Below are 27,061 nucleotides of genomic sequence, written 5' to 3'. Positions count from 1 at the left end.
CATTAACTTTTGTAAACATTACCATGTTCCATACACTGTGTAAGAAAACTGAGTATAAAATAAGACATATCCCCTTTGCTTAATGATGCTACTCCATTCTCCTAATGTTAGTCTATTTTCTCTGCTGTGTAAGATTACTGTGACCAGGTTAGAAATGTTATAATATTACGGGTTTTCCAAGATCTGACTGTATGCATTCCCTCTTCCCTCTAGACCACAGTCCGGTGCCCTCGTCTTCCAGCACCTACCACGCCATCATTGGTGGGGTTGTGGCTTTCATTGTCTTTCTGCTGCTCATCCTGCTCATCTTCCTCGGCCACTACCTGATTCGGCACAAAGGTCAGATATGTGAAGGAAGTATCAGGAGAACTGGGTACGGGTAGGGAGATGGGTTAGGTGCAGATAGGTAGGAGCTGGCTGCAGGAATGACCTTTGGAGACTCAGTCAGCCACTATGAGTGTTTGAGAAAGAAGAATGCAGGCAATCTGCTCATAATGAAGCACCACCAGTCCCTCCTGAAAGCTTCACCACTTGTTGATCATCCAGTAAAATCAAACCTTCCCACTCAGTATACTGCTGCTCCCATGCTGCTCTGCCACAAGGCTATTCTGCTATAAGCAGAGAACTGAGAAACTCTGCATCTTCTTCCCATTTCTTTATACACTTTCTTCCTTTATGTTTTGCTCCATTTCCCTTGGCCTTTAATCTCCTTGCCCTTAGTCTCCACAATATCTCCTTTTTTTCCTCTTTTCTCCTATATGCACGACATCTCTGTACCATCTCTTTACATGCCTTCCTCCCATATGCCCTCCTTCACTATGACTTCTAGCTGCTGCCAGACTACACCGACTGATCAAGTGCTAGCCAGCTTATAGCTACATTGCACATGGAGATGACATGGCAGTTTCCCTAACACCACCTTATGTGCACACACACACATGTACACACATGCACATGTAACACACACACGCATGCCTACATGCATGTGACATATGTACACACACCATTATTTTTTGCCTGTATCATTGATGAGATTCCCTAATTAAAGGCAGGATTCATTAATTCATAGGGGTGTGGTCAGTTGAGGGATGTTGCAGCAAAATGCAATTTAGGTCAGGTGAGGAGGAAGAAAGCTCTAAACAGGAGAAAAATTCAAGAGCAAGATATGAATGGGTGGGTGGGTGGGAGAGTGGGCAAGGGGAGATTCAAAGGTTTGGAAACTGCTCCTGAGAAGAGGAGCCTCTGTTCCTCTCTAGGAACCTACCTGACACATGAGGCTAAAGGCTCTGACGATGCCCCAGATGCGGACACAGCCATCATCAACGCAGAAGGCGGGCAGTCAGGCGGGGACGACAAGAAGGAATATTTCATCTAGGGTGCTCACTCACTTCTGCACCCCTCCAGGGACCCCATGGGGACTGCTGGGGTCATAACCAACTTGGACTTGTACAGAGCAACCCCAGGGCCACACCTCCTGCTTGCTCCCCAGTTTCCCCCCAACCCCTTGTACAGAATGTCTGCTTTGGGTGCGGTTTTGTACTCGGTTTGGAATGGAGAGGGAGGAGGGCGGGCAGGGAAGGAGGGTTGCCCTCAGCCCTTTCCGTGGCTTCTTTGAGTTTGGGTTATTATTATTTTTGTATCAATCCCAAATCAAATTTGTCTTCAGGCTGGAGGCACAGGGGCCCTGGGGTGAAGAAAGCAAAAATACCTGGAGCTTTAAGAGGAGAAAGAGGGTGGAGGGGTAAGGACAGGAAAGGAGCAGGGCTGGTTTAGTAGGGGCTCTCACCAAACTTCTAACCTGTACAACAGAGCAGCTTCCTGGACTTCTCTGGGAATGGGGAAGTTGTGAGCGGGAGCTGGCCTTTCTTCTGCTGATAGTCACATACCTGGAGCTGTGGACAGAGACTCAGGTGCCTCTCTGATACTCCTGTTCCACTTCAGTGGGAAAGGGATAAATGGGGATCCCTGAGGACATGTGACCTGAAGATGGCATGTAGCCACACAGAGATGCAGGGGTTCCACGTGGGGAGGATGTGGATCCCTGTCAGAAGGTGTAGCTTTGGAGAAAAAGGATGGCAGAGATGGTCCTATATACCCCTTATCCATGCGATATATAAAGCCAGGCCCTTTACACAGGACTGCCCCTGAGGGATAGCAGGGCAAGGCTGCCCCTCCTTGCTCCAGCAGCTGTGGGAGAGGCACTGCTCCAGACCCAACTGCATCTGCTTCTCTGCCCAGGGGCCCCTCACTCTCACCCAACCTTGGACTGTTGTTGCTTAGCAACCACTCCTCTAATGGCATTATTCATCAACTCCTCCCACCCCTCCCAATTCCTAAGCCACAGGTGGCAAACACAAGGCCCTTGGGCAGAATCCCGCCCTTTGCCTTGTTTTATACAGCCTGGCACCTTGTTCATACCGGTGGCAGCACCAAGCTCTCGCTTAACTGTTGAGGAGTAGTTACATTTATACAGTCCTAAAATTACATTCAGCCCTTTGAAGGCAACCTCGAGGCTGATGTGTTCCCTGGTGAAAATGTGTTTGACCCTCCTGTCCTTAGTCCTTCCTCCCTTCCCCAGCAGCCAGGCAGATATAGCCACAAGAATACTAAAATGAGCTTCACTACACTGAGCTCTTTCCTGCCTAAATGAAGAAAATAATGTGAACTCTGTGCGTGTGCGTGTGCGTGTGCATGTATGCGTGCACATCTGTGTGTGAGAGACAGTGAGACAGGTCCTGGGCAGGTGGGCGAGCTGTGGAACATGTAAAGGTGGACCTTGGAGCGGAGGATTCCTAGCCAGCTTAGTACCTACCCTGGGAGGTTGCTCTATCCTGGCGTTTTCCATGCCACCCCCAGTGCCCATCTGTCATGGAGAAAACAGTCCCAGGGTGTGTTTGTATTCAGTTGTTCATATAGTCTCGCTCTAAAATACAGAGCATTGAACCTCTGCCTCAATCTCCCTTCTTGGAGCTATGGAGTCAGTGCCACAGCCTTCACTATGCACCCCTCAGGCCTCTCCCTGGCCCTGACCCTGGAACAACTGCTGTCACTTTTTCCCTATAGTCCGTACCCAGTGAGCTGAGGGCTGGAGTGAAACTTCCTCTCTTCTTTCCATCTCCACCCCTCCTTTTGATTTTCTGTCTTCCTTCATGGCCTGAGCTGGTTGTCATGGAGATGAGTTGCTCACTCGCTCTCTCCCTGTGCAGCCAGCTACTCTCTTTCACACCCAAGATGCCCCTTAGTACCACTGTCACTCTCCTCCAGCACGTCTTCTCTGCTATGACAACCCAGGGGCAAGCAAAATGGGGGCAGCTGCATTCAGCAGTTCTGTCCACCCCTTCAGTTCAGGTAATAATGTTGTGGATCTTCCAGTATCTGACTAGAGCCCTGGGTACCACAGGCAGCACCCCTCTAAGCCAAGGCTCCCTCCTCTTAAAGCAGCAAGGCAGCCTAGGGTCCCAGACCTATTGGTTTCCCTGTCTCCTTGCACCCACTTTGGGGAAAGTGACTTTACGTCTTTGAGCTGAATCACTCGGTCCATGTTACACAGAAGCCATATTTGTACTGGGGGCGGGGGGCAGAGGGCCCTTGTGCTGTGTGTGTCTGTTTGTGGGTGGGGGGTGTGGGGAAGGGAGTAGGGAGGGAATTGTGTGTCTTTATAACCTTTCTAACTCTCCTATGCTAATCTCAGAGGGGCACCCTCAATATATCTGGATCTCCGTGTCGCTGGGCTGCCTCCTTCTTACTGCTCTTGCTCCTGTGAGGATACGTTATAAGGGCTGCTTTGCTGGAATCCCCTACACCTGGTACTTTTGGGGGTGGTGTGTGCCTCACCAGGCCACTCTCCCAAGGGCATCTCTGTATGGAAACAATATAACTCTCCAAGGGAGAGAAGTGTGTTCACTCCCTTTGGCTGGGTCCTTCCTTTCCAGAGAGTGTTTGGGATGGGGCATCTGGCTGCTCCCACTGGAGAAGGTGGAGATGAAGGTGAAGGTGCCACCAACATCATTACAGGACATTTTCAACAGACCCCCCCAAATCATTTTCCAACCCCTCATGTTGAACCTGAAACTGGAGCTAGTGTCCTGAGAGAAAAGGGGATGGTCTTTGTAAGATCCCGATTCTTTTGCAACATGGCTTTCCTATCCACCTCTACGCACCCCTTTGTGAATGGGAAGGAGCTGCTTGGCAGACTTGGAGTTAACGCATCACATGCTTTCTTAGATCAATGAAACAGTGTTGCCCTCTCCATATCACCTTTCTGACTCTGTCACTCCATGACTCACCCCTTCCAAATGTCCAGCCTAAGTCCCCCTAACAGGAAATAAACTGTCGGGGTGAAGGGGGGATGAGTCAGCAGAGGTCATGGGAAAGCAACTGGGGAGAAAGGGGCTACCAAGGAGTCATCATGTCGGCTTAGGGTGATCCACCTACAGGGTAGATACCCTTTCTGTCAGCCAGTTAGAGAGAGGTAGAAGCTCTCCCCACAAAAGAAACTTCACACGGTGCTGAGATGCCAGGCCAATGCAGCAGTTCTAACGCCTTTGCATTCCCCACAGTAATATGAATAGAGATTACCCCAGAGTCAACAGACCCATTTGAGAATATGTTGTCCCATTGTCTCCCAGAGCCTGCTCTAACTTGTCAGACCATGTGTTCTTCTTGCTATGAAAGATACCTTCACTGCACCCACAGAGATGAGGCAAATGCCCAGTTGGTCCCTGAAGTAACTTCATTAGGCAGCCCTCCCTCCTCTTACACTGAAAAATCCAGACTCATACCCAGATATATGCCTTAGATATTTGCACACAGTACATAGCACATAGCCACACACAGATAAATGAGCCCCTTCTTACACCAAGACTAATATATAGAGAACCCCCAACCACATTCTACTCAGCTTGTCAGCATCTCATGGATCCAACCATAGTGCCACTAATACTCCCTCCTACAAACACTTGACTTTTGAACTATCTTTCATTGGCTCAAGTTCAAGGGGCTAGACGAACAGTAAGAGTCATCAACTGCCTTTCCCTCCAACTTCCCAGCATGACCCTTATCTCTGTCTCACACTTCACCCCTGGCCCCATCTTCTTTCCTTGTGCTTAAAATCCTTGCTGGGAAGCCCCTTAGCTTCCAGCCCCCCTTTCCACTCTTGGGAAAGTACCCATTTTCTGGTCCCCACCTTTTTCCTTTCCCGAATGCAGGTCCCCACCAGTGGAATCTAACCTCAAAACAGGAAGCCCTGGGCCAATGCCCTGTGTGGACTGAAGCTTAGGCAGGCAGTGGGTGTGGGGTAAAGGCTTCCTGAATGTGCTCCTCCCCATGTCACCCCATGGCCCTGCTCATAACTGATGGTCTTCTTTAGTCCCTGGCACTTATCTTGGAACCACAGCAGGTAACAAAACTGCCCTAGTCCTTCTCTCTGCCTGCCCTGAGCCCAGCAGTGTCATGGGGAACTGTCTGCAACGGGTGAGTGTGGGGAGGGACCCACAACCCCCACCTCTGCACTTACTACCCCCTTGTCTTTATACCTCTTTCCTTTCACCCTCATCTTTTATCCCTTCTTTTTTTTCCCCTCTCTCCTTACCACAGTCTCCTAGGTCCCTGTTATTTTCTTCCTCATTTGCCTTTCAGTTACTTCCATCCAGGCCCCTGGTTACTCTCCCTCCAAACTTCCCCCTGCTCTCCAGTCTTACCCACTGCCTTTCCCTTGCTCTTCCATGACCCTGCTTCTCTACAGATTCCTGAGTCTCAACTGTGTTGTCCTTTTCCATCATCCCCACTGCACCCAACTCCTCTAGCCCCCTTGTTCTCCAGCCCCAGGTTCCCCTCTGTCCTCCCCTTCCCTTTCCCTTTAATTCCCCAGAAGCTCTTCAGTGGAGTAACTGGATGCTCTGATTGTCCCTCTGGGGATATCCTCCAGGTGGACTCCTCCTCCTTCACTGGTGACAACTCGAGTAACTTTAACTTTGAAGATGAGTTTTTGAATGATTGGAATGATTCCTACGGACCTGGTGACTATAACTACACTGGACTGGAAGCAGCTGCCCCCTGCCGCTCCTGTAAACTGCTGGATGAGTCCTCACTGCCTTTCTACATCCTCGCCAGTGTCCTGGGCATCCTAGCTAGTACAGCTGTCCTCTTTGCTTTTCTCAGACCTCTATTTTACTGGCAGCTGTGTCCTGGCCGGAAGATCCTTGTACAGTTAGCTGTGGGCAGTGCCCTCTTCAGCATCTCAGTGCCCATCCTGGCACCAGGGCTAAGTGGTGTCCATGACACCCACCTGTGCCACCTGGGCTATTTGGTCTGGTATGGTTCAGCCTTTGCCCAAGCTTTGCTGTTAGGCTGCCATGCCTGCCTGGGTCCCATACTGGGTACAAACCATGTCCCAGGCCTCACTCTGGGGCTCACTGTGGGACTTTGGGGAGTGGCTATCTTATTGGGGCTGCCAATCACTCTGACCAGTGACACTTCCAATGGACTCTGCACCCAGACATTCAGCCAGGACATTATGCAGTTTATGCATGCTGCTGCTTGTTTTGCCATCTTTTTCCTGTTGCCACTGGGTTTATTGGGAATCAAGGGCCTGAAAAAGGTATTAGACAGGGGGCCATGTCCCTGGGTTAATATCCTATGGGTCTGGTTCATTTTCTGGTGGCCTCATGGAGTGCTTCAGGGATTGGACTCCCTAGTGAGGTCCAAGTTTTTGGTATTAGCATCATGTCCGGCCCAGCAGGCCCTGGACTTGCTGCTGGACCTGGCAGAAGTCCTGGCAATACTGCACTGTGTGGCTTCACCTTTTCTCCTGGCTCTGTTCTGCCACCAGGCCACTCCTACTTCCATGCCCTCCTTGTCTGTCTCAGCAAGACAGTCCTCTCATCTGGATACCCTTGAAGGAAAATCTTAGCTCTCTTCCACCTGCCAACCTGAATTAAAGTCTACATTGCTTTTATGAAGCTGGTGGTTTCTTATTTTATCTGGGGATATAGAGAAGGGGAAGGAAAATGGTGAAAGAAAGAGACATCCCATGTCAGATTGTCTTGCTAGCATCTGTTTCTCTGACTGGCTTGAGGAGAAAGTGAATGATGTAAAAACATCCTCTGGGCACTCAGTTGTTCTCTGGAGGTGTGGGGTTGCTGCCATCTCTTCCATAGGGGAAGAGAAAGAATACAAGAGTATGAGGAGAGCAGCCAAACCTAAAAAACTATAAGAGATAGCTTAGAAGGTAAGGAAAGAAGAGAAATTGCTACAGAGAACAAATGAAAGAAAAAATAGAAACTGAAGAAAGCAAAGCAGAAGAGTAAAGATGAGCTCAGAGCACGACATTTCACTGTCTTCATTGTTCTACCTTCCTATGTGCCTTTTGTCTCTCTGACATCTATTAACTTTTTTAAGAGATCAGGGTGGTGGTGAGAAAGGTGGAGAGAAACCTTACTTAGTTCAGAGAACCTATCAAAATATCTAGAAGCGACTACCTAGGAGTCATCTCTCTGAGGTTGGTTCCTCATCATGACTTTAAATCCAGGGGTGTCAAACTCACTTTCACTGGGGGCGGGGGGGCGCACCACACTAGCCTTGCAGTTGCCTTCAAATGGCCAAATGTAATTTTAGGACTGTATAAACGTAACTACTCCTTAACAGTAAGTGAGAGCTCTATGCTGCCGCCAGGTAGAAACAAGGTGCTGGGCCAGATAAAACAAGATGGAGTGCGGGATTCTGGCAGAAGGCCTTGTGTTCGCCACCTGTGCTTTAATCCCGGTGTGTGCGCACACACACATGCACATGTACATCTGTCTCATGTGTATTAAAACCCACACCCATGTCATATGTATGAATGCAATCATATATGTTGACATGTCTGCTCGCCTCTCCATCAGTGTGTGAATTGCACATACCTGTGTGTGTGCTCTGACCTATCTCAGCATTCCCTCTATTCTGCTCTTCATCCTTGTTCTCAGAATATGGAATCAGGAATTAGGACACACTCACTCCCTACACTTGAGTTTTCTTTCCCCCCCCATTTCTGTGCCTAGTCTTTTCTGCATAGGTTGTATAGAGGGAACTACAAATCAAGAAGTCATGCAACATGAGAAAGTTAAAGGAGAAGGGGTCTGACCCGATTCATTTCTGCTTGAATCTCCCAAACTTCCCTTTCATATCCCAGCTCTTGGAATAAGCCTTTCTTTTCCACACAAATCTTTCTGTTTATCTTCCACACTACCCCTATACTCTGGGCACCTCTTCCTTAAATATCCCCTGATTTTTTGGCTGGTAATCTTGATCCTGGAGGCTTTTTTTCAACCCCTATATAGCCACATTGAGGTGAGGATGGGAAGAACAATGAAAAAGTCTCTCTAAATTAGGGGAACAACTTCTACTGCCACCAACAAATCCACTCTACCCAATATCACACACACAAATGTACAAACAGACAAAAATGTTTATTTGAGTTTCTCCAACTCAAATAAAAACTGGGGAAACTTGAAAGGATATCCTTACATCTGAATACAAATGTGATCATTTCATTTTTCAAAGATGAGCTCTACCTGACTCCTGCCCTATACCAATTCTACTTGACTTTTGGGGCTTGGAGATATCCAGCAGAGTGTAGGAGAGAAACAGAGATGAGCTAGAGCGTCCTAGGCAGATAGTACAAAAGGGCTGGGAAATTTTCCTGGGTGGGGGCAGTAACAAACCCTGTAACCTCCCCCCCACCTCTTGTCTCTTAGTAACTGCTAGGTTAGCTACTTATTGGTGCACCCTAAATTGAAATGTGGGATTTAGAGACTGATTAAGATATAGGAGACATTCTTAAAGAGAAAGGAAGGAAAAGAGAATGAAGAAGAAAAATACTTTACAAACCTAAATTATGTTAAGGTCTTCAGCCACAGTTAATGAATAAGTTCCAATGTTTTCATTTTCTCTCATTCCCTTTTCAGCCTTCTCTCACAATTCCCCCTCCAGCCTGTGACCACACTCAGTCCTAACAGACATTGCTCAACTCACAAGGTACTGAATTCTTGGAGTAGGTTGATTTAGTTAAGGGGAAGGCGAAGGTGTCTTCAACTTGCTGAATCTTTCATTGTCAACCTGAAGCAAGTGAAACTTAATTTAAGATTATTGGGATTGTTTTATCTACCCGCCACCCCCCCCACCCCAGCTTGTGCCTCCGGGTAAAAAATACCTCCTTTTTCAGTCCAGTTACAGAGAACCCCAGATAGTTCAACCAGTATCACATGTCTCACAAAAGAAAGGCAGAAGCAAAAATCTGAAGTCAAAAAGAGGTCAGAGGTGGTTGGGAATACCTTCTTACAGTCATCTCCTCCCCATTCCACCCTGCCAACTTTGTCCCAGTGCCTCCGGGCCTACTTCTCCCTGATATTATCTAGGTTGCATCTGGATAGTTCTTCAGAAAGTCTAACCGTAACCTCAGTCATTACTTTAAGGCTTTCCTCAGAGTTCTGTTACCCTGTTCCATTTAACCCACTGCATGCCACCAACCACTTCAACATTATTCTGAATCTAGCTTCTTTTCTGCAACCTTTCACGAATACAGATCCTGTTTTCTTAGAACCCTTAAGAATTTAATCCCAGGATCGGCAGGGATTTCTGCTGTGTATGAGTTATTGGACCTCCAGACTAAAGAAAAAGATCCATTCAGGAAGATGAGAACCAAGGAGCAGGCTCTTGGGTGCACACATGCCCTGGGGAGGTTCAGTCTGCATAGCTTCTTTGAGGAGAAAGACTCATTTCTTAAGGGAAGGTTGAAGATCACATTGACGCCCATAGTTCATTTATTCCAAGCTCAGGCCCCTCCCAGAGGATTTAGGAAACAAGTAGCTGGTCTTTACACCCTTTTATCTACACCTATTTCCCTTTACCCTGTCCAGCTCCATTATCACCTTTCAGAAGGCAACCCCAGAGGAATTCTAATTGAAAATTTCACTAGGATTTTAAATCCAATCCATTGCCAATTCTAATTGCCAGGGATTTGCAAGAAAACCATCATATGCTATCTAATTATTCTGACATCAGCAGCCCTCCATCTGGGCACAAGGAGAATTGCAGTTTTAATTAGCAGCAATGGACCTTGCAGATGAATGTAACTATTTAAGTTAATTAACAAGTCCAAGTCTTTCTAAATCATCTCTACATATCTTCTAGGTGGTTTGCACGGGAAAGCTGTGAGAAAATTTAAAAATCAGTTCAGCAAAATGCATGTTAGCTTTTATTTTTCCTGTAACTGCTTGGTGAAGGGAGAGGAAATTTCCAAGAAAAAGAGGCATTTATGAAATGGGTTTGGGGGATTTTTGGAGGCATAGCTGGAGGGAGATTTGAGACATCTTTATGTCACACTTAGATTTAGAAAAACTCACACGTATTTGTATAAATGAGAGGAAAAAGTCCTGGTTATTCTCAAATACCTCTAATGCATTGTTGTTTGTGAACTTGGTTTCTAAAATAGGAGAACCCCAACTTTCCCCTCACTGCCCATTGCTCCTCACCTTTCTGTGTATGTTTCTACCACATTTTGGGGACACTTAAAGCTGTCTACTTCCTTAGATTTCACAGATAATGTTCCAACTTCCACTTGCTCTCCTCATGGGTGATTGTTTGTACTTTTTTCTTAAGTAGTTCTTTGAATTCTGGAAGAATACACTGTGTATGGCTCCAAACTGCATCGTTCTGAAGGACCTGTTCCTTTTCTTCCTCTAAATCAGGTATATTAACCTTTGGGGGAGGAGTCTCGTGGAAAATCTGAAGAAAGTTATGAAGTTTCTCTTCAGGAAAACATAGTATTATGCACGAATTTGACATTTGGCCATTAGAGTTAAATTCAAATGCTTTCTCACTGCCTAGCAGGACTTCTATGACTAGGCCGTGTCTTTGTCTCCCCTTTGCTCACTAAGCTTGAGAGGCTCAGTGGCCTGAAGAAATGTCTATTCTTTTTTTAAACTTAAAAAAAAATTTTTTTTATTGTTTTTCAAGTACAGTTGCCTCCATTTTCCCCCCACCATTCCCCCCACCCCAGTCATCCCCACCCTTGATCCCATCCCCCTTTGGTTTTGTCCATGTGTCCTTTATAGATGTTCCTGAAAACCTTTCCCCCTCTTTCCCCCCCATTATCCCATCCTACCTCCCCTCTCGTTACTGTCAGTTTGTTCTTAATTTTCACTGCCTCTGGTTATATTTTGCTTGCTTGTTCCTTTTGTTGATTAGGTTCCACTTATAGGTGAGATCATATGTTATTTGTCTTTACCACCTGGCTTAAGAAATGTCTGTTCCTTTAAGGGGCAAATCCTGTTTCCATTCTTTGCACTAGACATCTCCTCTACATGGAACACTTATTTCTGTGTTATTTATCTTACTGCCATCCTTGGAGTCTTAAGGCAAATATTGCCTTCTCCAAGAGATGGGATGTGGCCCCGACTCGCCCATGCTCTCAATGATTCTTCATCAATACACATGGGATCTTTTCAGTGTGACCTTCATCACACATTGAAATTGTTTTGTTTCTTTATTTGTTTGCTTATCAGTTTGTTGCTAACCTACCATCACCTCATTCCACCACTGGAAAACAAATACCAGTGTTTGTTTGAAAACAAACACCAAGAACTTTTTTGGTAATGAACACATTCAGAGCTCAGTACACATGTGCTAAATATGTGAATTAATTTTGTGTAAATAAAATGTGCCCAACCCTAGAGGGTTTACAGTCTCGTAGGGGAAGAGGAACAAATAAGCAAGGAATTAGTACAGAATAACTGCCAGAAAACAGATCTCCTCTCCCTAAGCCCTCTGGGGAACTTCTCCATACCAGTCAATAATTGGGGGGCAGAAAAGTCTGAAGGATTGTCAGTACACAATTTTTGGCTTGTACACCTGTTGCTATGTCCACTTTTGGCCAGCTAAAGCTGGAAGACTTCACTACATTTCCTGACCCACACATTGGAGGACCTTTGGGGCATTGTGAGTTTTGGACAGTAGGGGATGGCTGAGAAGGTCTGTGATTTTCACCTTAGCTTGAGGAAAAGTGAGTCCCAGGAGACCACCCTAGAGTTCAAGGAGAAGTCAATTTTGGAGTGTGGCCACCTTCTCATATTTTATTACACTCAGCTAGTGAGAGCCCACACCCTTCTAGGACTTCAGTCATTTTAGTCTCCCGGGTTGATATTTCTTTTTCCTCATCAGTTAACCTTCTCTTTATTTCCAATTTACCACCCCTGCTCCCTTATCAACCTCCCCCCACCCCCTGACAATTTATCTCTCTGTAGTTCTGGGTAACCCTTTAAGACACTTAGGGGTGTATAACTCATTTAATTTAAAGAATTTATTGACTGCCTATTAATTTCAAGACACTGGAAGAGGTACCTGTCAGCTTTCTGCCTTGGTTCTCAGAATTTCTCAGCTCTCTCCTTGATAACCCTGAACATATTTAGACCCCAGTACTCATAGAAAATCCACCAGATTTTCAGTCACCTAGACTTCTCAGTCCAGGCCTCTATCACACAGCCAAAGACCCTTAGCAAATCACAAAGACCTTAGTCAGTGGATGATCCTGAAGCATTGTAACATCCAAGAATGTTCTTATACATTCTTACAAGGTGGGTGGGTGGGTTCTGGAAGCTAGTACAATGAGGCAGATTACCCAGAGGAGAAGCAAGGTGTGTGGAGCATTAGAAAAGAAAACTCTTTACAAATTAGTTGGCCCTTTTCTGTTTGTGACCTGAAAAAGAGGTAAGGAAGAAGTGGACTGTCTCTGCTCCAGACTGGAAGCTTCCAAAAATATGAGCATATTTCTCCTCCTTTACAACCCAGATCAGAGCTGCTCACTTTACATTCTTGATTGATTTGGCAGAGGGATATCTGTGGAAAGCTCTGGGAGTGTGAAAGGAGCAAACCGGAGGAAAGTTCAGAGACAGAAAAAATTACAGACTTAAATAAAATTTAATAGAGTTTAAATGCAAAACCCATATTTAAAAAAAAATTAATGGCAAAAATAGCATGGAAGAGGTCTGACTCAGCGGAAGTTCTTGTAAAAAGAAGAAGAAGAAGAAGAAGACTTAGAAGTTTTACTTGGTCAGGGGTTTAAGATGATTCAATAGTGTTAGGTCAGAGTCACTCAAGAAATCAGACCTTGTCACTCAAGACAAGGAGTAGGTTTTATTAGCAGGGAATAAGAGGGGAAGTGGAGCCAACCAAGGGAGGTTGGGACTTGCTTGGTGGTTCTTAGGGCAGGGTTTTTAAGCACAAAAGTCCGCGAAGGGTAACTGGTTGGGGTGTCAGAGTTTGATTGGCTAGAGCTGGTTGTTGGTTGCTGTTTCTGCTGACCATACATCTTGTCAGCCGTGGGTTAAACCTGTGTCCTGTTAGGCTGGATAGGCCAGCCCCAGACCCCAATCTTACCTGGGCATTTTTGCACTTAAAAACCCTGCCCTAAGCTAAGCGAGTCCCAACCTCCTTTGGTTGGCTCCACTCCCCCTCTTATTTCCAGCTAATAAACCCTATTTCTTAGTTCACTCCATAGGTCTGGTTTCTAGTTTGTCCTGGGTAGGGTTGAGAGGCAGTTTCCCAAGCAGGCAGTTTCCCACAGTACAGTTTCCGACCTGATGATTTTCCATTCTTCCTAGCCCTGCCTAGGTCTGTCAAATAGTATGGGTGGTGACCCCAAAGTGAATCAGACTCAAACTGTATTAAGAGACTCAGTGTAGCCTGGCTGGTGTAGCTTAGTGGATTGAGTGTGGCCCTGTGAACCAAACGGTTGCTGGTTAATTCCCAGTCAGGCCACGTGCCTGGGTTGCAGGCCAGGTGCCCAGTAGTGGGCGTGCAAGAGGTAACCACACATTGATGTTTCTCTCCCTCTCTTTCTCCCTCCCTTCCCCTCTCTCTAAAAATAAATAAATAAAATCTTTAAACAAAAAAAAAAAAGAGAGAGACACAGTGTATAGGACAAGGTGTGTTGGGCCATTATATCACTTGCTCCTGCCCTGTACAGGCCATTTTTGGAATAGAGAGCTCAACTTTGGTTACCACAGGTTGAAAGTGACACTAACAAATTAGCACTCTTAAAAGGAGAGTGGCCAAAATGATGACAATCTAGAGGTCTTCCTTCTTCTCTAAGGAGGGACTGAAGAGCAGCTGTAAAAGGGGATGGGACAGTGATAATGGAAAGTCATAGAAACTATATAGCTGCCTTTAAATAGCTGAATAGCTGTCCTGTGAAATGAGCATTAGATGTATGTAGTTGTAGCTTTAGAACTTGAAATATTGGATGGGAAGAAATCAGAGACTTATTTTAACTAAATATTAGAAAAGACTTTTCACAGATTATAGGGATGGGTTATGGCATTCTTGTTAATGTAAACACATACACCAAAACACTCCCCCACATAATCTATATTCTCTACACTGCTTGGTATTCTTTTACAGTGGCGATTATATAAGATGAGGGCCTCATTCTTGTAGAGTTTAGAGGCAAACAGGAGAGGCAGACATGAGATGCTAAGCAAACAAATAAACTACATGTACTGTTATAAGAGAAAAGAACTTATGCCATAGAAGAAAATAAAAGGATAGAAATAATTTGAGTTACGAGTTCACAGTTACAGAAGGACTCAAGCTGAGGCTAGACATAGCAAATCACCAAAACAGACTAGAGGGCTACCCCTTGCATTAGGGTAGAACCAGGACCAGTTTAGCAACTTTCCCCCAAATCGGCAGTGCATCAGAATCGCTTAGAAGATGCTTTCAATAGTTTTTTGACTCAGTTTAAGATATTCTGGATCAGAATATTTGGGACAAGAAGACTCCAAAAGCTCTATGATAACATGTTAAATGAAAGAGCCAAACAAAAATGTGTATTCTTTGATTCTGGAGTCTGGGTCCTAATTGTGATGATTTTAATCTCTTTGCTTGGATCCTCAAATTAAAGTCCTCTAGTTATGAGCTAAGATACTTTGTAAAACAATGAAGGGATTCTTAGTCAGATATGCACTTGATCTAAATTTTTCCAAGAGAAGGATACTATTTCCAGAAACAGTTGCTGCAGAAAAAATTATAGCTGTTGCCTGGGGTACCTCTAGTGGTCAGAAGCTGTCACTTCAACACCACTTTTCTCCAGGCCTGGGTTTGGCGTGAGAATTATTTGATGATACTAGCTCTATGAAGACGAAGGTGCGCTATAAAAAGTAGAGAAACCTAAATACGTATTTTAGAAATTTCTTCACTAGAATTAACATTTAATAAATAGAGTTTGTAAAACCAAGGAATTGCTTACCAATTATCCCCCCACCCCACACCTTGTTGGCAGGTCTTGGATAATTTTAATTTAAATAACATTTTTACATACCAGAGTAGAACCCTCCCAGGACACCCAGCCATTGGGCAGAGATTCTGCCGGTCATTTCTGTTCCCTCTATGTTTGAAGAAAGCACAAAGTTGAGATGGGAACATGGGTCCTGACCTTTTCAGTTGCGTCACCTACCAACTTTGTGGGCTTTAGTTTTCCTACTTGAGAAAAGCAGGCAACAGTACCTGTCCTGCCTAGCTCACACACCTGACATAAAGAAAAATGAAACAACAGATGTGGAAGCTGTAAAATGAGTTACAGCTGGGAAAAAATACATCAATTAATATTACAGAAGAGTTTGCCCTGCAGGCAGTTGGAAAATATCCATTGCTTTCTGGGCCATTCCACCTAAATGTAAATTCTTACAAAGACAATAACGTAACAGAAGGCACTGGGTGGCTGGAAGTTACCCGTTCACCTCTATGGTTGTGTCTCCACTTAGCTTAGTAACCAAAGGGCTAATGGAATTGATAGGGGACTCAAGACTGGAAAAATTTTAGTTTAAGGTAAATAATTATAAGACTAGTAAGTAATGCATATGTTAAAGCTTTTTTTCAGGACCTGTATACAGATAAGGCCCATCCTGGCTCCTGGAAGAAACAGCCTACCTCCTGGGGCACTGCTAAAGATTACCACTTGGAGACAAGTGGAGGCATCCAGGCCATTGTGTTTCAGGGAGAGACATCACCCACCCCTGGGAATAGCCAACTGCCCAAGGCGAGAATACTACAAGCTTTTTTTAAATCTAATTTTACCTGAATTTCAAGACCCCTCTCTGCACCTTGTTTATTCCCTGTTATAAAATCGTTGGCCTGGAAAGAAAATGTAAAATGGTTTGTTTTAGGGTGCAAACCCACTGTCTTCTCAGATTGCCAGCCATCTGAATAAAGTGCCCATAAAGATTCAACCCCTGTCTCTGTTTATTGGATTTGGCAAGTGACAAGCACCACAAGGTCTGATGTCTTTTCCGGTTTCAGAATCTGCCCAAGCAGCTTCATAGGAAGTTCCCAGAATGTGTTTCTTTAAAAGAGAGGCTGATCAGGAGGAGTGATGGTGGTGGTGATAATGGGGGCTCTCGGGAGGTATTTTGTTGGCACTTGGGCTGGCTTTGCTGCATTGTAGTATCATTTAAGGCAGAACATAAAATGTTATTTGACTTTCAAAAAGCAGTGATACCTACACAATGCCATTTATTATACCTAACCTTCCTTCAGGGTCCCTAAAATGACCACATTCCAGCTCTTCTCATACAGTTCTCTTCTGTGGTTTTGTCCCTGGGGACATGGCATCTTCTGAATGTTCCTTGTGGGAAGGTAGAAGAGCAGGGGGAACTCATCCTCTCAGCAGTCCCTGAGGTTTCCCCAACTCTTTGGAAATAGATTAATGCCACATATTCTACACCCTTGCCACTCAAAGTGTGGGCTATGAGCCACAATGTTGGCATGACTTGAGAGCTTACAGAAAATAGACTCTGGCCCCACTCCAGACCTGCTATAGAATCAGAACCCACGTTTTAACAAGATCACAAGGAATTTGTTTGCACACTGAAGTCTGAAAACCATTGCACACTTTGTTGCATATTCAACCTGGGCTCTGTCTTCACCAGGAGCCCCCATCCCTCACTGTTCCCCCAGCAGATGAAGGACCCTCAATCCCTGAACTTTCCCTTCTCCAGTCTCCCTGATTTTCAGACTCTACTTTAAAATTAAGGAATTACCATGTATTAGAAGCAGGCCTTGCATACACAGTTCCCATGCTTTAGGCAAAGTAAGAAAACAAAGCATATCTCCATGCCTTCCCACACTCCCTCTGACCCAAAGGTATAGACTTGCCACAAATTCCCTCCAAATGGCAGAGCCTGAGGGCTTTGGACAATGGAGACACAACCTTTTTACATTTCCTTCTTTCTCTTGTTCTGGGTGATCTCTAAGAAGGGTAACTGTGGGAAACTGTCAGTAAATCAGATGTGAGGTATGGGCAGGATCAGAACTGACCAAGGGTCCAGGGGGTGCCAAGGAGCTGCCACAAGTCACAGGATGGCAAAGTATCACTCCCTCAAGATAGTGGAGATACCACACAGGGTCTCACTCTGTGCACCCACAGGTACTTGGGCAGGTATAGGGAACCTATCTGCGTGGAATGGCAAATGTACCCCAGCCCTATTGGAAAGCCCATAGGCGCATGTTGGCATGCAGGACACCAAATCCATGGATCAGCTTTCTCATGGGAAATCAGGCCTGCATTATACCTAGGCTGCTTTGAGACTTGCTCTTGCTAAAACTCCTTCACCCTGAGTTGAAGCAGCAAATGCTTACTGCATATCTTTAAAGTAACTTCCTGGGAACCAAGATGGCGGCGTAGGTAGACACACTGTGCCTCCTCGCACAACCAGAACTGACAGAGAATCGAACAGCAAGGGGGACCAACACCAAGAAAATAGAAAATAACCATTCATCCAGACTGGTAGGAGGGGCGGAGACGGGCACCATGGTGGAGAGGACTCGTGTGGCTGTGGCAGGACTGAGACTGGCGGAGTGTGGGACAAATGGCGCAGGCAGTCCGAGCACTAGCAGACCCTGCGGCCCCACATTTGCACAGATAAACCCAGAGGGCCGGACTCAGAGTGGCAGAGAACGGGGCAGGCAGAGCAGCAGGTAGCACCCCGCGGCCCACATTCGCCCACAGATAAACCGGACAAACGGCAGGGAGCGAAGCAGACCACGTAACCCAGGGCTCCACCTCAGGGAAATAAAGCCTCAAAACTCTGATTGAAAACGCCCGTGGGGGTTGGGGCGGCAGGAGGAGTGACTCCCAGCCTCACAGGAGAGGTCGTTGGAGAGACCCACAGGGGCCTAGAGTGTGCACAGGCCCACTTACTCGGGAACCAGCACCAGAGTGGCCCAGTTTGATTGTGGGTAACGGAGTGAAAGATTGAAATCCGGAGGAGAGTGAGGTGGGCGCCATTACTCCCATTCGGCCCCTCCCCCACGTACAGCGTCACAACGCTGCGACCAGCATTACCCCGCCCTGGTGAACACCTAAGGCTCCGCCCCTTAAAGTAACAGACGCGCCAAGACAAAAAAAAAAAATGACCCAAATGACAGAACACTTCAAAGCTCCAGAAAAAATACAACTTAGCGAGGAAGAGATAGCCAACCTATCAGATGCACAGTTCAAAGCACTGGTTATCAATATGCTCACAGACTTGGTTGAATCTGTTCGAAAAACAGATGAAAAAATGAAGCCTATGCTAAGAGAAACAAAGGAAAATGTACAGGGAACCAATAGTGATGAGAAGGAAACTGGGACTCAAATCAATGGTGTGGACCAGAAGGAAGAAACAAACATCCAACCAGAAAAGAATGAAGAAACAAGAACTTGGAAAAATGAGGAGAGGCTTAGGAACCTCCCGGACACCTTGAAACGTTCCAACATCTGAATTATAGGGGTGCCAGAAGGAGAAGAGGAAGAACAAAAAATTGAAAACTTATTTGAACAAATAATGAAGGAGAACTTCCCTCATCTGGCAAAGGAAATAGACTTCCGGGAAGTCCAGGAAGCTCAGAGAGTCCCAAAGAAGCTGGACCCAAGGAGGAACACGCCAAGGCACATCATAATTACATTACCCAAGATTAAACGCAAGGACCTACATCCAAGATTACTGTATCCAGCAAAGCTATCACTTAGAATGGAAGGGAAGATAAAGTGCTTCTCAGATAAGGTCAAGTTAAAGAAGCTCATCATCACCAAGCCCTTATTATATGAAATGTTAAAGGGAGTTACCTAAGAAAAAGAAGATCAAAAATTGGAACAGTAAAAATGACAGCAAACTCACAGTTATTAACGGCCACACATAAAACAAAAAAGAGAGCAAATTAGGCAAACAACTAGAACATGAGGGTTGTCATTAAGGGAGTGGGAGGGGGAGAGAGGGGGAAAGGTACAGAGAATAAGTAGCATAGATGATAGGTGGAAAATAGACAGGGGGAGGGTAAAAATAGTGTAGGAAATGTAGAAGCCAAAGAACTTATAAGTATGACCTATGGTCATGAACTATAGGGGGGGAATGTGGGAGGGAGGGGGGTGGGCAGGATGGAGTGGAGTGGGGGGGGAATGGACAACTGTAATAGCATAATCAATAAATATATTTTTTAAAAAAAGAAAGAAATATAGACCTTACTCTTCGGTGGGAAGACTACTGGTCACATTAGAAAAAAGCAGGTGCAATGGGACTAATATATCGATGCAAAGGCATCTCTGGAAAATACCATCATTACAGACTCTTTTGGTTTCATGTTACAGAAAACCCAAGACTAACTGGCTTAAACAAAGAGGAAATTTACTGAGTCACGTATGTGCATACTCCAGGGGTAGGGCTGAATTAATCTGTTGCAGAGGACTCTTGGCTGATGTGATGCTGACCTTGCCTCAGCTTCAAAGATGGATATGTGACTCAGGCCTAAGGCTAATTCACTCAGAACATTTCCCTGATGACAGCGAATCGTTCAGGAATGGGCATGAGAGCCAAGTTAGGATAGTTAGAGCCAAAGAAACTCAACTTCCAGGATGTTTGTGTGAAATAAAGAAACAGACTTCTCTTTTCCTGAAGTAATTGAGCAAGAGAAACTATGTAGATGAAGCTATGGCAGCATCTTGCCACTACAAGGGGAGAACCTGGGACTCACATCACAGAAGAAGCTGAGCTCGGAGATAAAGAAAGAGAAACTGGGATCTGGTGACATAGCTTAAGATTTATTCAAGCCTTATCTGAAGTTAGCTCTTCGCCTGGAGTTTTCACATATGTGAGTCAATAAATTTCTTCTTTAAGCCAAAAAAAAAAAAAAAAAAGTAACTTCCTGAAGTCTGTGCTAATTCTCCCATGGATGGAGTGTAACCAGACTAATTACTGTTATCGTTCCCTTGCATCTGCAACATTTTTTCCTTGTTAATCTGTAGGAAGTCATCAGTAACATCCTTTCCTTTGTTATCTGTAAAAAGTAATCACCTAAAGCAAACTTGATCATAATGAATGAAAACCTTCTTTAACATATGCTATTAGAAAGCCAACAAAAGCCTGTCAAGGCAAGGGTTAAGGCACTCTCCCCTTGAGAGAGTGGCCGTGCCACCCCTTTTTCTCCACAGGACTTTGGTAGTCCATGTGAATTTTGTTCATTGTGTCCACAACATACAGACCCCGCAGGATGGAGTCCACATCAGGCTGGCACGTTTGCACAGCCACACATGGTTTCCACTTCTATACCACATGTCCAAGCACTGTGTCCTTAAGGCAAAGGCCAGTCTGCCCCCATTCCTACTGGCCAGGCCTTGTCTGCATTTGGTGGCACAGACTTAACCCTAGACACTTTCTTGGGTCAGCTGGAGTCAACCTCTCCCATGTGATTTGAATGGGGCAGGGTGAAAATGGGCAGGCCTCATAGTTTAGTCTTACTACTCAGCCCCACTCATTCACTGAGTCCTGAAATGTGTGATGTTAAAGATGTCTCTCGTTGGTAAACATTGGCCATGCCTCGTGTTTCTCTGTTAACACAGAATTCCTCTAAGAGTGGCAATGAATTAAATAATAGACACTAATTATAGGTTAATTTATCAGAAATGTTGCCCAAAGAAGGGTCAAGGGCAACAGGGAATATCAGGCAGCTGAGGAGGAACAACAAGCCAAATGAAGGAGGGACAGAGACAGGGGTACCCTGGAGGTAAACTTTATCCACTTCACAATTGTGCCAAGGAGTAGCGCAGGTTCACAAAACAAGATGTTAACTGGGATTGCTCATATCCAGTTTTCTGGGACAAGTTGGGGAACTAGCATTTTTAGCCTGATGGGCCTCTCAGGCTCTAGCCTGGACCTCCCAAAATAACTCCACCTGTAGTCAGAGAGGGTCTGAAAACATGCCCTACCTGCCCACATCACTCTTCCAAGTGTCACTGGCTCCTTATTTTCCTAGAATAAAGCCAAACCTTGGAATGGCATCTACCTCCCTCTCCAGCATTGTCAGTCATGCTAAGTTCCAGATATAGGGCATGACAAGCTACTCCCCCAAAGCAAGTTTTTTCTCTCTCATATCTGTGCCTTTGCACAGGACTGCTCCAGGGACTGGAAGGCTTTCACTACCTTCTCTTCATCTAGCCAATGTCTAAACTTGTGTTTCAGACATCGCTCAGGTGCCCCTCCATGTCCCCACAGGCTGCACTGGTGAGTTAGGTGCACCTGCTTTGTGTTCCCAAAGCATCTCTGGTATAATCGTCACCCTGCACTGTTCAACCTCTTTCTTTGTGTGTCACTCCCATTAGTCTTAGGTATCTTTAAAAAAGAGTCTATGACTTTCTTGTCTTTCAGTTTCTAGAACCTAATACAGTGCTGGACACAAAGGTTACATTTTGAACGTCTCTTATATATGTTAGTGCTTATATGGAGGACAGAGGTTAAGTACCAAAAGGGAAAAATGAAGCCTTCCAATTAGAAATTATGCAACTTGACCAGGTATAAATTGTTAGGAACCAGAATGTCTTCAAAGCCTTTTCTTCTGTTCTTGCATCTAGGTAGTAGTGAGTCATAGCCCAGCCCTGTTGTATTTTTCATTGTAGATTACAGACATTCAGGTCTGACCTTCTGGGGAGTACCTTAACATGAGTCTGGTTCATCCTTCTTGTTTTCTTGCTGATGGCTGAGGCTCGGGAATGTGGAAAGCTATCTTTTGTACTGCATGTGATCCTCAGAACAATATGATAATGTTGTCTTTTTATCACATAATTGACTGGTCAGGGGCAAGATGGAAGGAGCTGGGGATGAGAAAGGGAACATGAAACAGAAAGCTCATCTTCTCCAGATTAGAACAAGGTGGATTAAAGCAATATATATTGACTATGAGTCCACCTAGGTACCCTCACCCCCTCTCCAAGCCCCACTTGTAATAAAAAGATGGCCTGGAGAATGAAGGATGTTTCTCCAGCCACCCCCTCAGCCCAAAGGGAGAACTAGACAGAATTCACAGAGAGCCCACTTTCCTCTGACCTCACCACAAGAGATCATATCCAGATGGAGAAAATACTATCTAAAAGGGTTGTACATTTGCATACATTTGCATATCTTTGCATATCCACACAATAACATGTAGTTCATTCTCAGGCAATTTCATGTAAATGTGATTATTGTCACCTTCAGGTTGTTAGGGATAGATTTTTGTCTTCTGACTTTCCTTCTCACCCACCTACAGTCCCCTATCCCAGACACTAGATGAGTGTGTGCCAGTGCTGTGGGATGAGCAGGGCTTAAAGAGTACAGAAGCATGCGGCACCAGGGGAGGAGGCAGAGAGAGGGGTAGCAGAGCAGTTCCGGCAGCTTGGGTGAGCTCCTATCCTCCAAACACTGCTTATACCAAGATAACAACTACACTAACTGGCAAAGAATGTGCAAGTTACACACCTTTTCACGGTTAAGGTGGCAGTGCTATACAAACCCTCTGCACACAAGACAGAGTTCACAAGACAAGCATTATATGAATATAAACTGTGAAGTCAAACACCAGGCTCTCAGTCCCTTTAGAATCTTTTCCATCATGCCCATATTCTCTTACCTTTTCTAATAGACCCACATTTCCTACTATTTGGCTTACAGTAGGTTCTCCCCAACATCTATTTAATGATGCAGAGGCTCAGAAAGATCCAGAGAGGAGTCTATTTAGTCTTTCAGGTACTAAAATAGTCTGTAGGCACAGACCAGTGGTAGAGAACACAGGAAGTAACACTGGCACGGAGAGGAGAGTCTGAAGCGATTCAACATTAGGACTTAACTTCTTTGTTAAGTCAGAGAAAAGACTCTCCTTGCAGGTGATTCCTGTGAGTTTGAATACTCAGAAAGCAAATAAATTTAATGAGAATACTATTTTGACAATTCTATTGATTCATATTCCCTTATACAAATTTTCTGATCAACTATTCAACAAATATCTTCTGTGTGCCTCAATAAGCCCTGAGTTTACAGGCTGAACCATAGTAGGCATTCAATAAATACTTGCTTATTTTGTTGAATACAGTAGAGGTACTATACTAACTACAATCATGGGATCCAGAACTTAAAAATTTACAGACCTTTCTACCTAGGAACTCAGGGTCTGTGAAGATAATTGAAATATTTTATTAGTATTTAATAATAGAAGATGTAATACAATTGTTGAGAGCAAAGGCACTGAAGTCAAAGATCAAAGTTAAACCCCCAGCTTGTGTGACCAGGGACAAGTCACAGAACTTTCCTGAGTTTCAGTTTCCACTGAAGGTGGGTTAGCACATGCCTATTACATAGGGCTTTTGGGAGAATTGTATTGGCTGACCTGGAAAAAAATCTTACATTGCTCATCACTGAGGAAGGCTTCAAGATTTTAGCTAAAACATAGAAAGGCATAATTAGGTACCAAAATATATGATTTAAAGTAGTACAATTTTTAGAATTAGTAAGAACCTTTAAAACCTTCTGATCCAATGTTTCCCAAATAATTGTCCATGGATTGTTGTCACTTTGTGACAATTTTTTTTACCAGTTTATAGTAAAATATAGAAAGAAAAAGATGGTGAAGTGGTAGTCTATTCTTTTAGTTTTTATTCTTTTAGTTTTCTCCTCTAAACTTCTGTTAAATATGCTCAGGAGCATCTACTCCTGTAGAATACTGTGGGTATCAAGGAATATAATGCCTATGAAGTGCCATGCAAGTGTTATATCCTAGTTACAAGAGAGCCCCACTTCCATAGGGAGATAGATCTTCATTTAGCACAGTGTCTGCACTTTACAGCGAGTCTTTACTTCCCACAAAATATTACATCCAGAATTGAACATAAGGCTGGACGAATTGTCTTTAGGGTTTAGAGTTCCATCCATGACTCTCTCTCCTTTACCCCTCCCCACAGCATTAATGGGTCTTTGGGTCTTGTTCCTTTCTGGCCAACTAAAATCTCCAGAATCCTGGAACAGGTATTACTTTGGAACAACTAGAAGCTTTTTCCGTTTATTTTGTCTTCAATATTAGAACAATGTTTAATCTACTGTTTCTAACTAAACAATCTGCTTGGAGAAAATGTCAAGAAGTTTAAAATGACATTTGTTCTCATTTTATTACCTCTATTAAGCCCATTATTTCCTCCTTCTTGTTGTTACCTGGAATATTTCATTTTAAATCTATACAAAATTATTATTTTGCCAAAGTCGTGTGCATTCTGCTCTTTAATCTGTGTTGTGAAGTAGATAGAAGAAGAGCATAGAGGTTAAGAGTGTCCAATCTGGAGCCAGCTTGCTTGGATTCAAATCCCAACTATGCTACTTCCTAGTTTTTTGACCCTGGGTAAGCACTGAACCACTTTTTTCTTATATTCCTCATCTGTAAAAGACAAGATAAATTTTATACCTACTTCATAATGTTCGTCTAACGAATCAATGAGTTAATGTGTGTAAAATGTTTAGAATGGTACATGGCACACAGTAAATCCTCAGTAAATATTGAGCATTAATATTATTACTGTTCTTATAGAACCATGTGAACTTTTGGATTTGAGTTATGTTTTCCTTCTTTTATCTTTTATGTATGTTTTTATTCAATATGAGCTCATCAAAGAATTCTTTATGAGGTTCCATGGGTTTTATTAGCTGCCTTCTCCTGTTTTTATCTGTATGGCTCATGAATTATTTTATTTAAATTTCATTTTTTGGAAATGCCCATCCCATTAAAAAGGGGAGTTCCATTACTATTTTCTACCATGGGTCACAAGATCATAATTCTTTTCTCTGGCCTGTTAGAAATCTGCTCCTCTGGCCCTGGCTGGTGTGGCTCAGTGGATTGAGTGCTGGCCAATCCAGCACTCAAAGGGTCGCTGGTTGGATTCCCAGTCTGGGCACATGCTTGGGTTGAGGGCCAGATGCCCAGTAGGGGGCACTCAAGAGGCAACCACACATTGGTGTTTCTCTCCCTCTCTTTCTCCCTCCCTTCCCCTCTCTCTAAAACTAACTAAATAAAATATTTTAAAAAATGAAAAAGAAATCTGCCCTCTGGTGTCTGGAGTCCATTGATCTAAATATTTTAATTAATTTATTCATACATTGCCTGTTTCCCAAAATAAATTGAGATGGTTGCCATTTTTTATTATGAGGACATTCTATCATTTATTAATAGTTTTTAGAAATACCATCATCACTTTCCTCCCAGTTTCCTGTAGCACACACATCATTATCCAGGTCTTCCTTATTGGTCATAATTAAGTCCTGAGTAACAGTTCCCCTCCCTCATTGCTTTTCTACCTACTGAGAGATTAAGTTGTCAGCAAGGCAAGGCAAGGCAAGAATTCATCATATGTCCTGCATGAGACTTCCAGCAGATGTTCTGCTAGTTGAAGTCCCTTATCACCACTAGACCTTGCCTCTCTGCCAATTTTTGCAACTGGCATAAAGGAGATTTGGGAGATATCTACATGCCAGTTGCATATGTGCCCACCTCATCTCCTAAATAAGAATGAAAGTTTTCAGAAGTCCTTGTTCTAAACATCCTTTATACATTCCTAAGATTCTGATAGATTTTTTTAAAAATCAGCTTTTATCTAGAATTTAGGATTTTTCCCCAGCATGAAGCTACTTTGAATGAAGTACCTATTAAACACTTCTTTGGTATCTGATTCTGTGCTCTGTAGTCACAGTACTTACTACCCTCCACAAAGCGCATGGTTCATTCAGAACCCTGAAGAAAATGTATAATGCTTGGGCTTCTGGTGGACTTTTTATCATAGGTCTCTGACCAATGCTGAATCATCACAGCTGGCCATTCAGCTGATCTGAATTACTGGTTGTTGGTTTGCTAAATATATTTCTATACGTCTTTCTTCTGGATAGTAATTCCTGGTGCCTCATCTACCCCTCATACCAGAAAAACATCACACTATTCATAGTAGTAATAAGGTTAAACTGGATGTAAATTCCTTGAGGGTAGATGGCAGCTCTCTGATTTACTTCAGATTATCAAAGGAGGTCAGTGAAATGCAGTAAAACAACAACAATCACTTATTGACTATCTCCTCTGTTTCAGACACTGTTGTTGGGTTAGAGAACACAAAAATGATTAAGACATAGACCCTGCTCTCAAATACACATAGGCATGGCAGAGATAGGAATATAAACAGATCATTGCAACACAGTGCAGTGACAGAGATGTCACTCTGCCTGTTATGGGGCACTGAGGAGAGGCACCTAGACCAAGTGGAGGAAGTGCTTGTCAGAGTGGCTTCTGATCAGCAGTGATGCTGAACTAAGTCTTAACTCTCTGTTTCAAATGTCATCAATTTCTTTTTAATTAGAGAGATACAATTATTGCACAAAATGAACACCTTTGGATGTAAAGACTGGACAGGAGAAATTGTCATGTATCTGTAGATGGCTCATAAATAGGCTTTGGGGGAAATATCTGGGCCCTGGCAGGCCAATATTCCTATTTTGTAAGGGAGATGGAATCAGACTTTGTTGGAGAAGAGTTGAGAGAAGAGGTAAGAGAACCTGAAGGACACACAAGCAAGAAGTGTCACAATTCTGAGTCCCTGATAGAATGGTATACAGAACCATAATACTAGGCCAGGAAAAGTAAGGGTTGGGGAACAAGAGAGCAGGCTACCTACAAGTAGTGCCTGCTAGTGATAATCCTCCCAGAAGGGAAGCTGGCCAGTCCA

At 44.2% G+C, this 27,061-nt stretch overlaps 2 protein-coding genes across 4 annotated transcripts in view; both read left to right on the top strand.

Moving 5' to 3' along the window:
- The window catches only part of CADM3 (cell adhesion molecule 3), a 31,053-nt gene extending 27,968 nt beyond the window's left edge, over nucleotides 1-3,085 (top strand). For 2 of the 3 annotated variants that reach the window (XM_024574742.4, XM_024574732.4), the window contains 2 exons: nucleotides 214-339; nucleotides 1,257-3,085. In XM_024574742.4, coding sequence (XP_024430510.1) covers nucleotides 214-339; nucleotides 1,257-1,375 — 245 coding nt within the window. In that variant the 3' untranslated portion in view covers nucleotides 1,376-3,085. Of the gene's footprint in view, nucleotides 1-213; nucleotides 340-1,234 lie in introns of all 3 variants that reach the window. The other variant, XM_053915202.2, reaches the window with a different exon arrangement.
- Nucleotides 3,086-3,746: 661 nt separating this feature from the next.
- ACKR1 (atypical chemokine receptor 1 (Duffy blood group)) lies at nucleotides 3,747-16,259 on the top strand. Its single transcript, XM_024574750.3, has 2 exons — nucleotides 3,747-5,472; nucleotides 5,927-16,259. The coding sequence occupies exons 1-2, from the start codon at nucleotides 5,452-5,454 to the stop codon at nucleotides 6,908-6,910; spliced, it is 1,005 nt and encodes a 334-aa protein (XP_024430518.2). The 5' UTR covers nucleotides 3,747-5,451; the 3' UTR covers nucleotides 6,911-16,259.
- Nucleotides 16,260-27,061: the final 10,802 nt, after the last annotated feature.

The sequence above is a fragment of the Desmodus rotundus genome, chromosome 12, assembly GCF_022682495.2.
Source record: "Desmodus rotundus isolate HL8 chromosome 12, HLdesRot8A.1, whole genome shotgun sequence".
NCBI lineage: Eukaryota > Metazoa > Chordata > Mammalia > Chiroptera > Phyllostomidae > Desmodus > Desmodus rotundus.
Note: the sequence above shows the minus strand (reverse complement) of the source record. Positions and strands in the feature narration are given on the sequence as shown.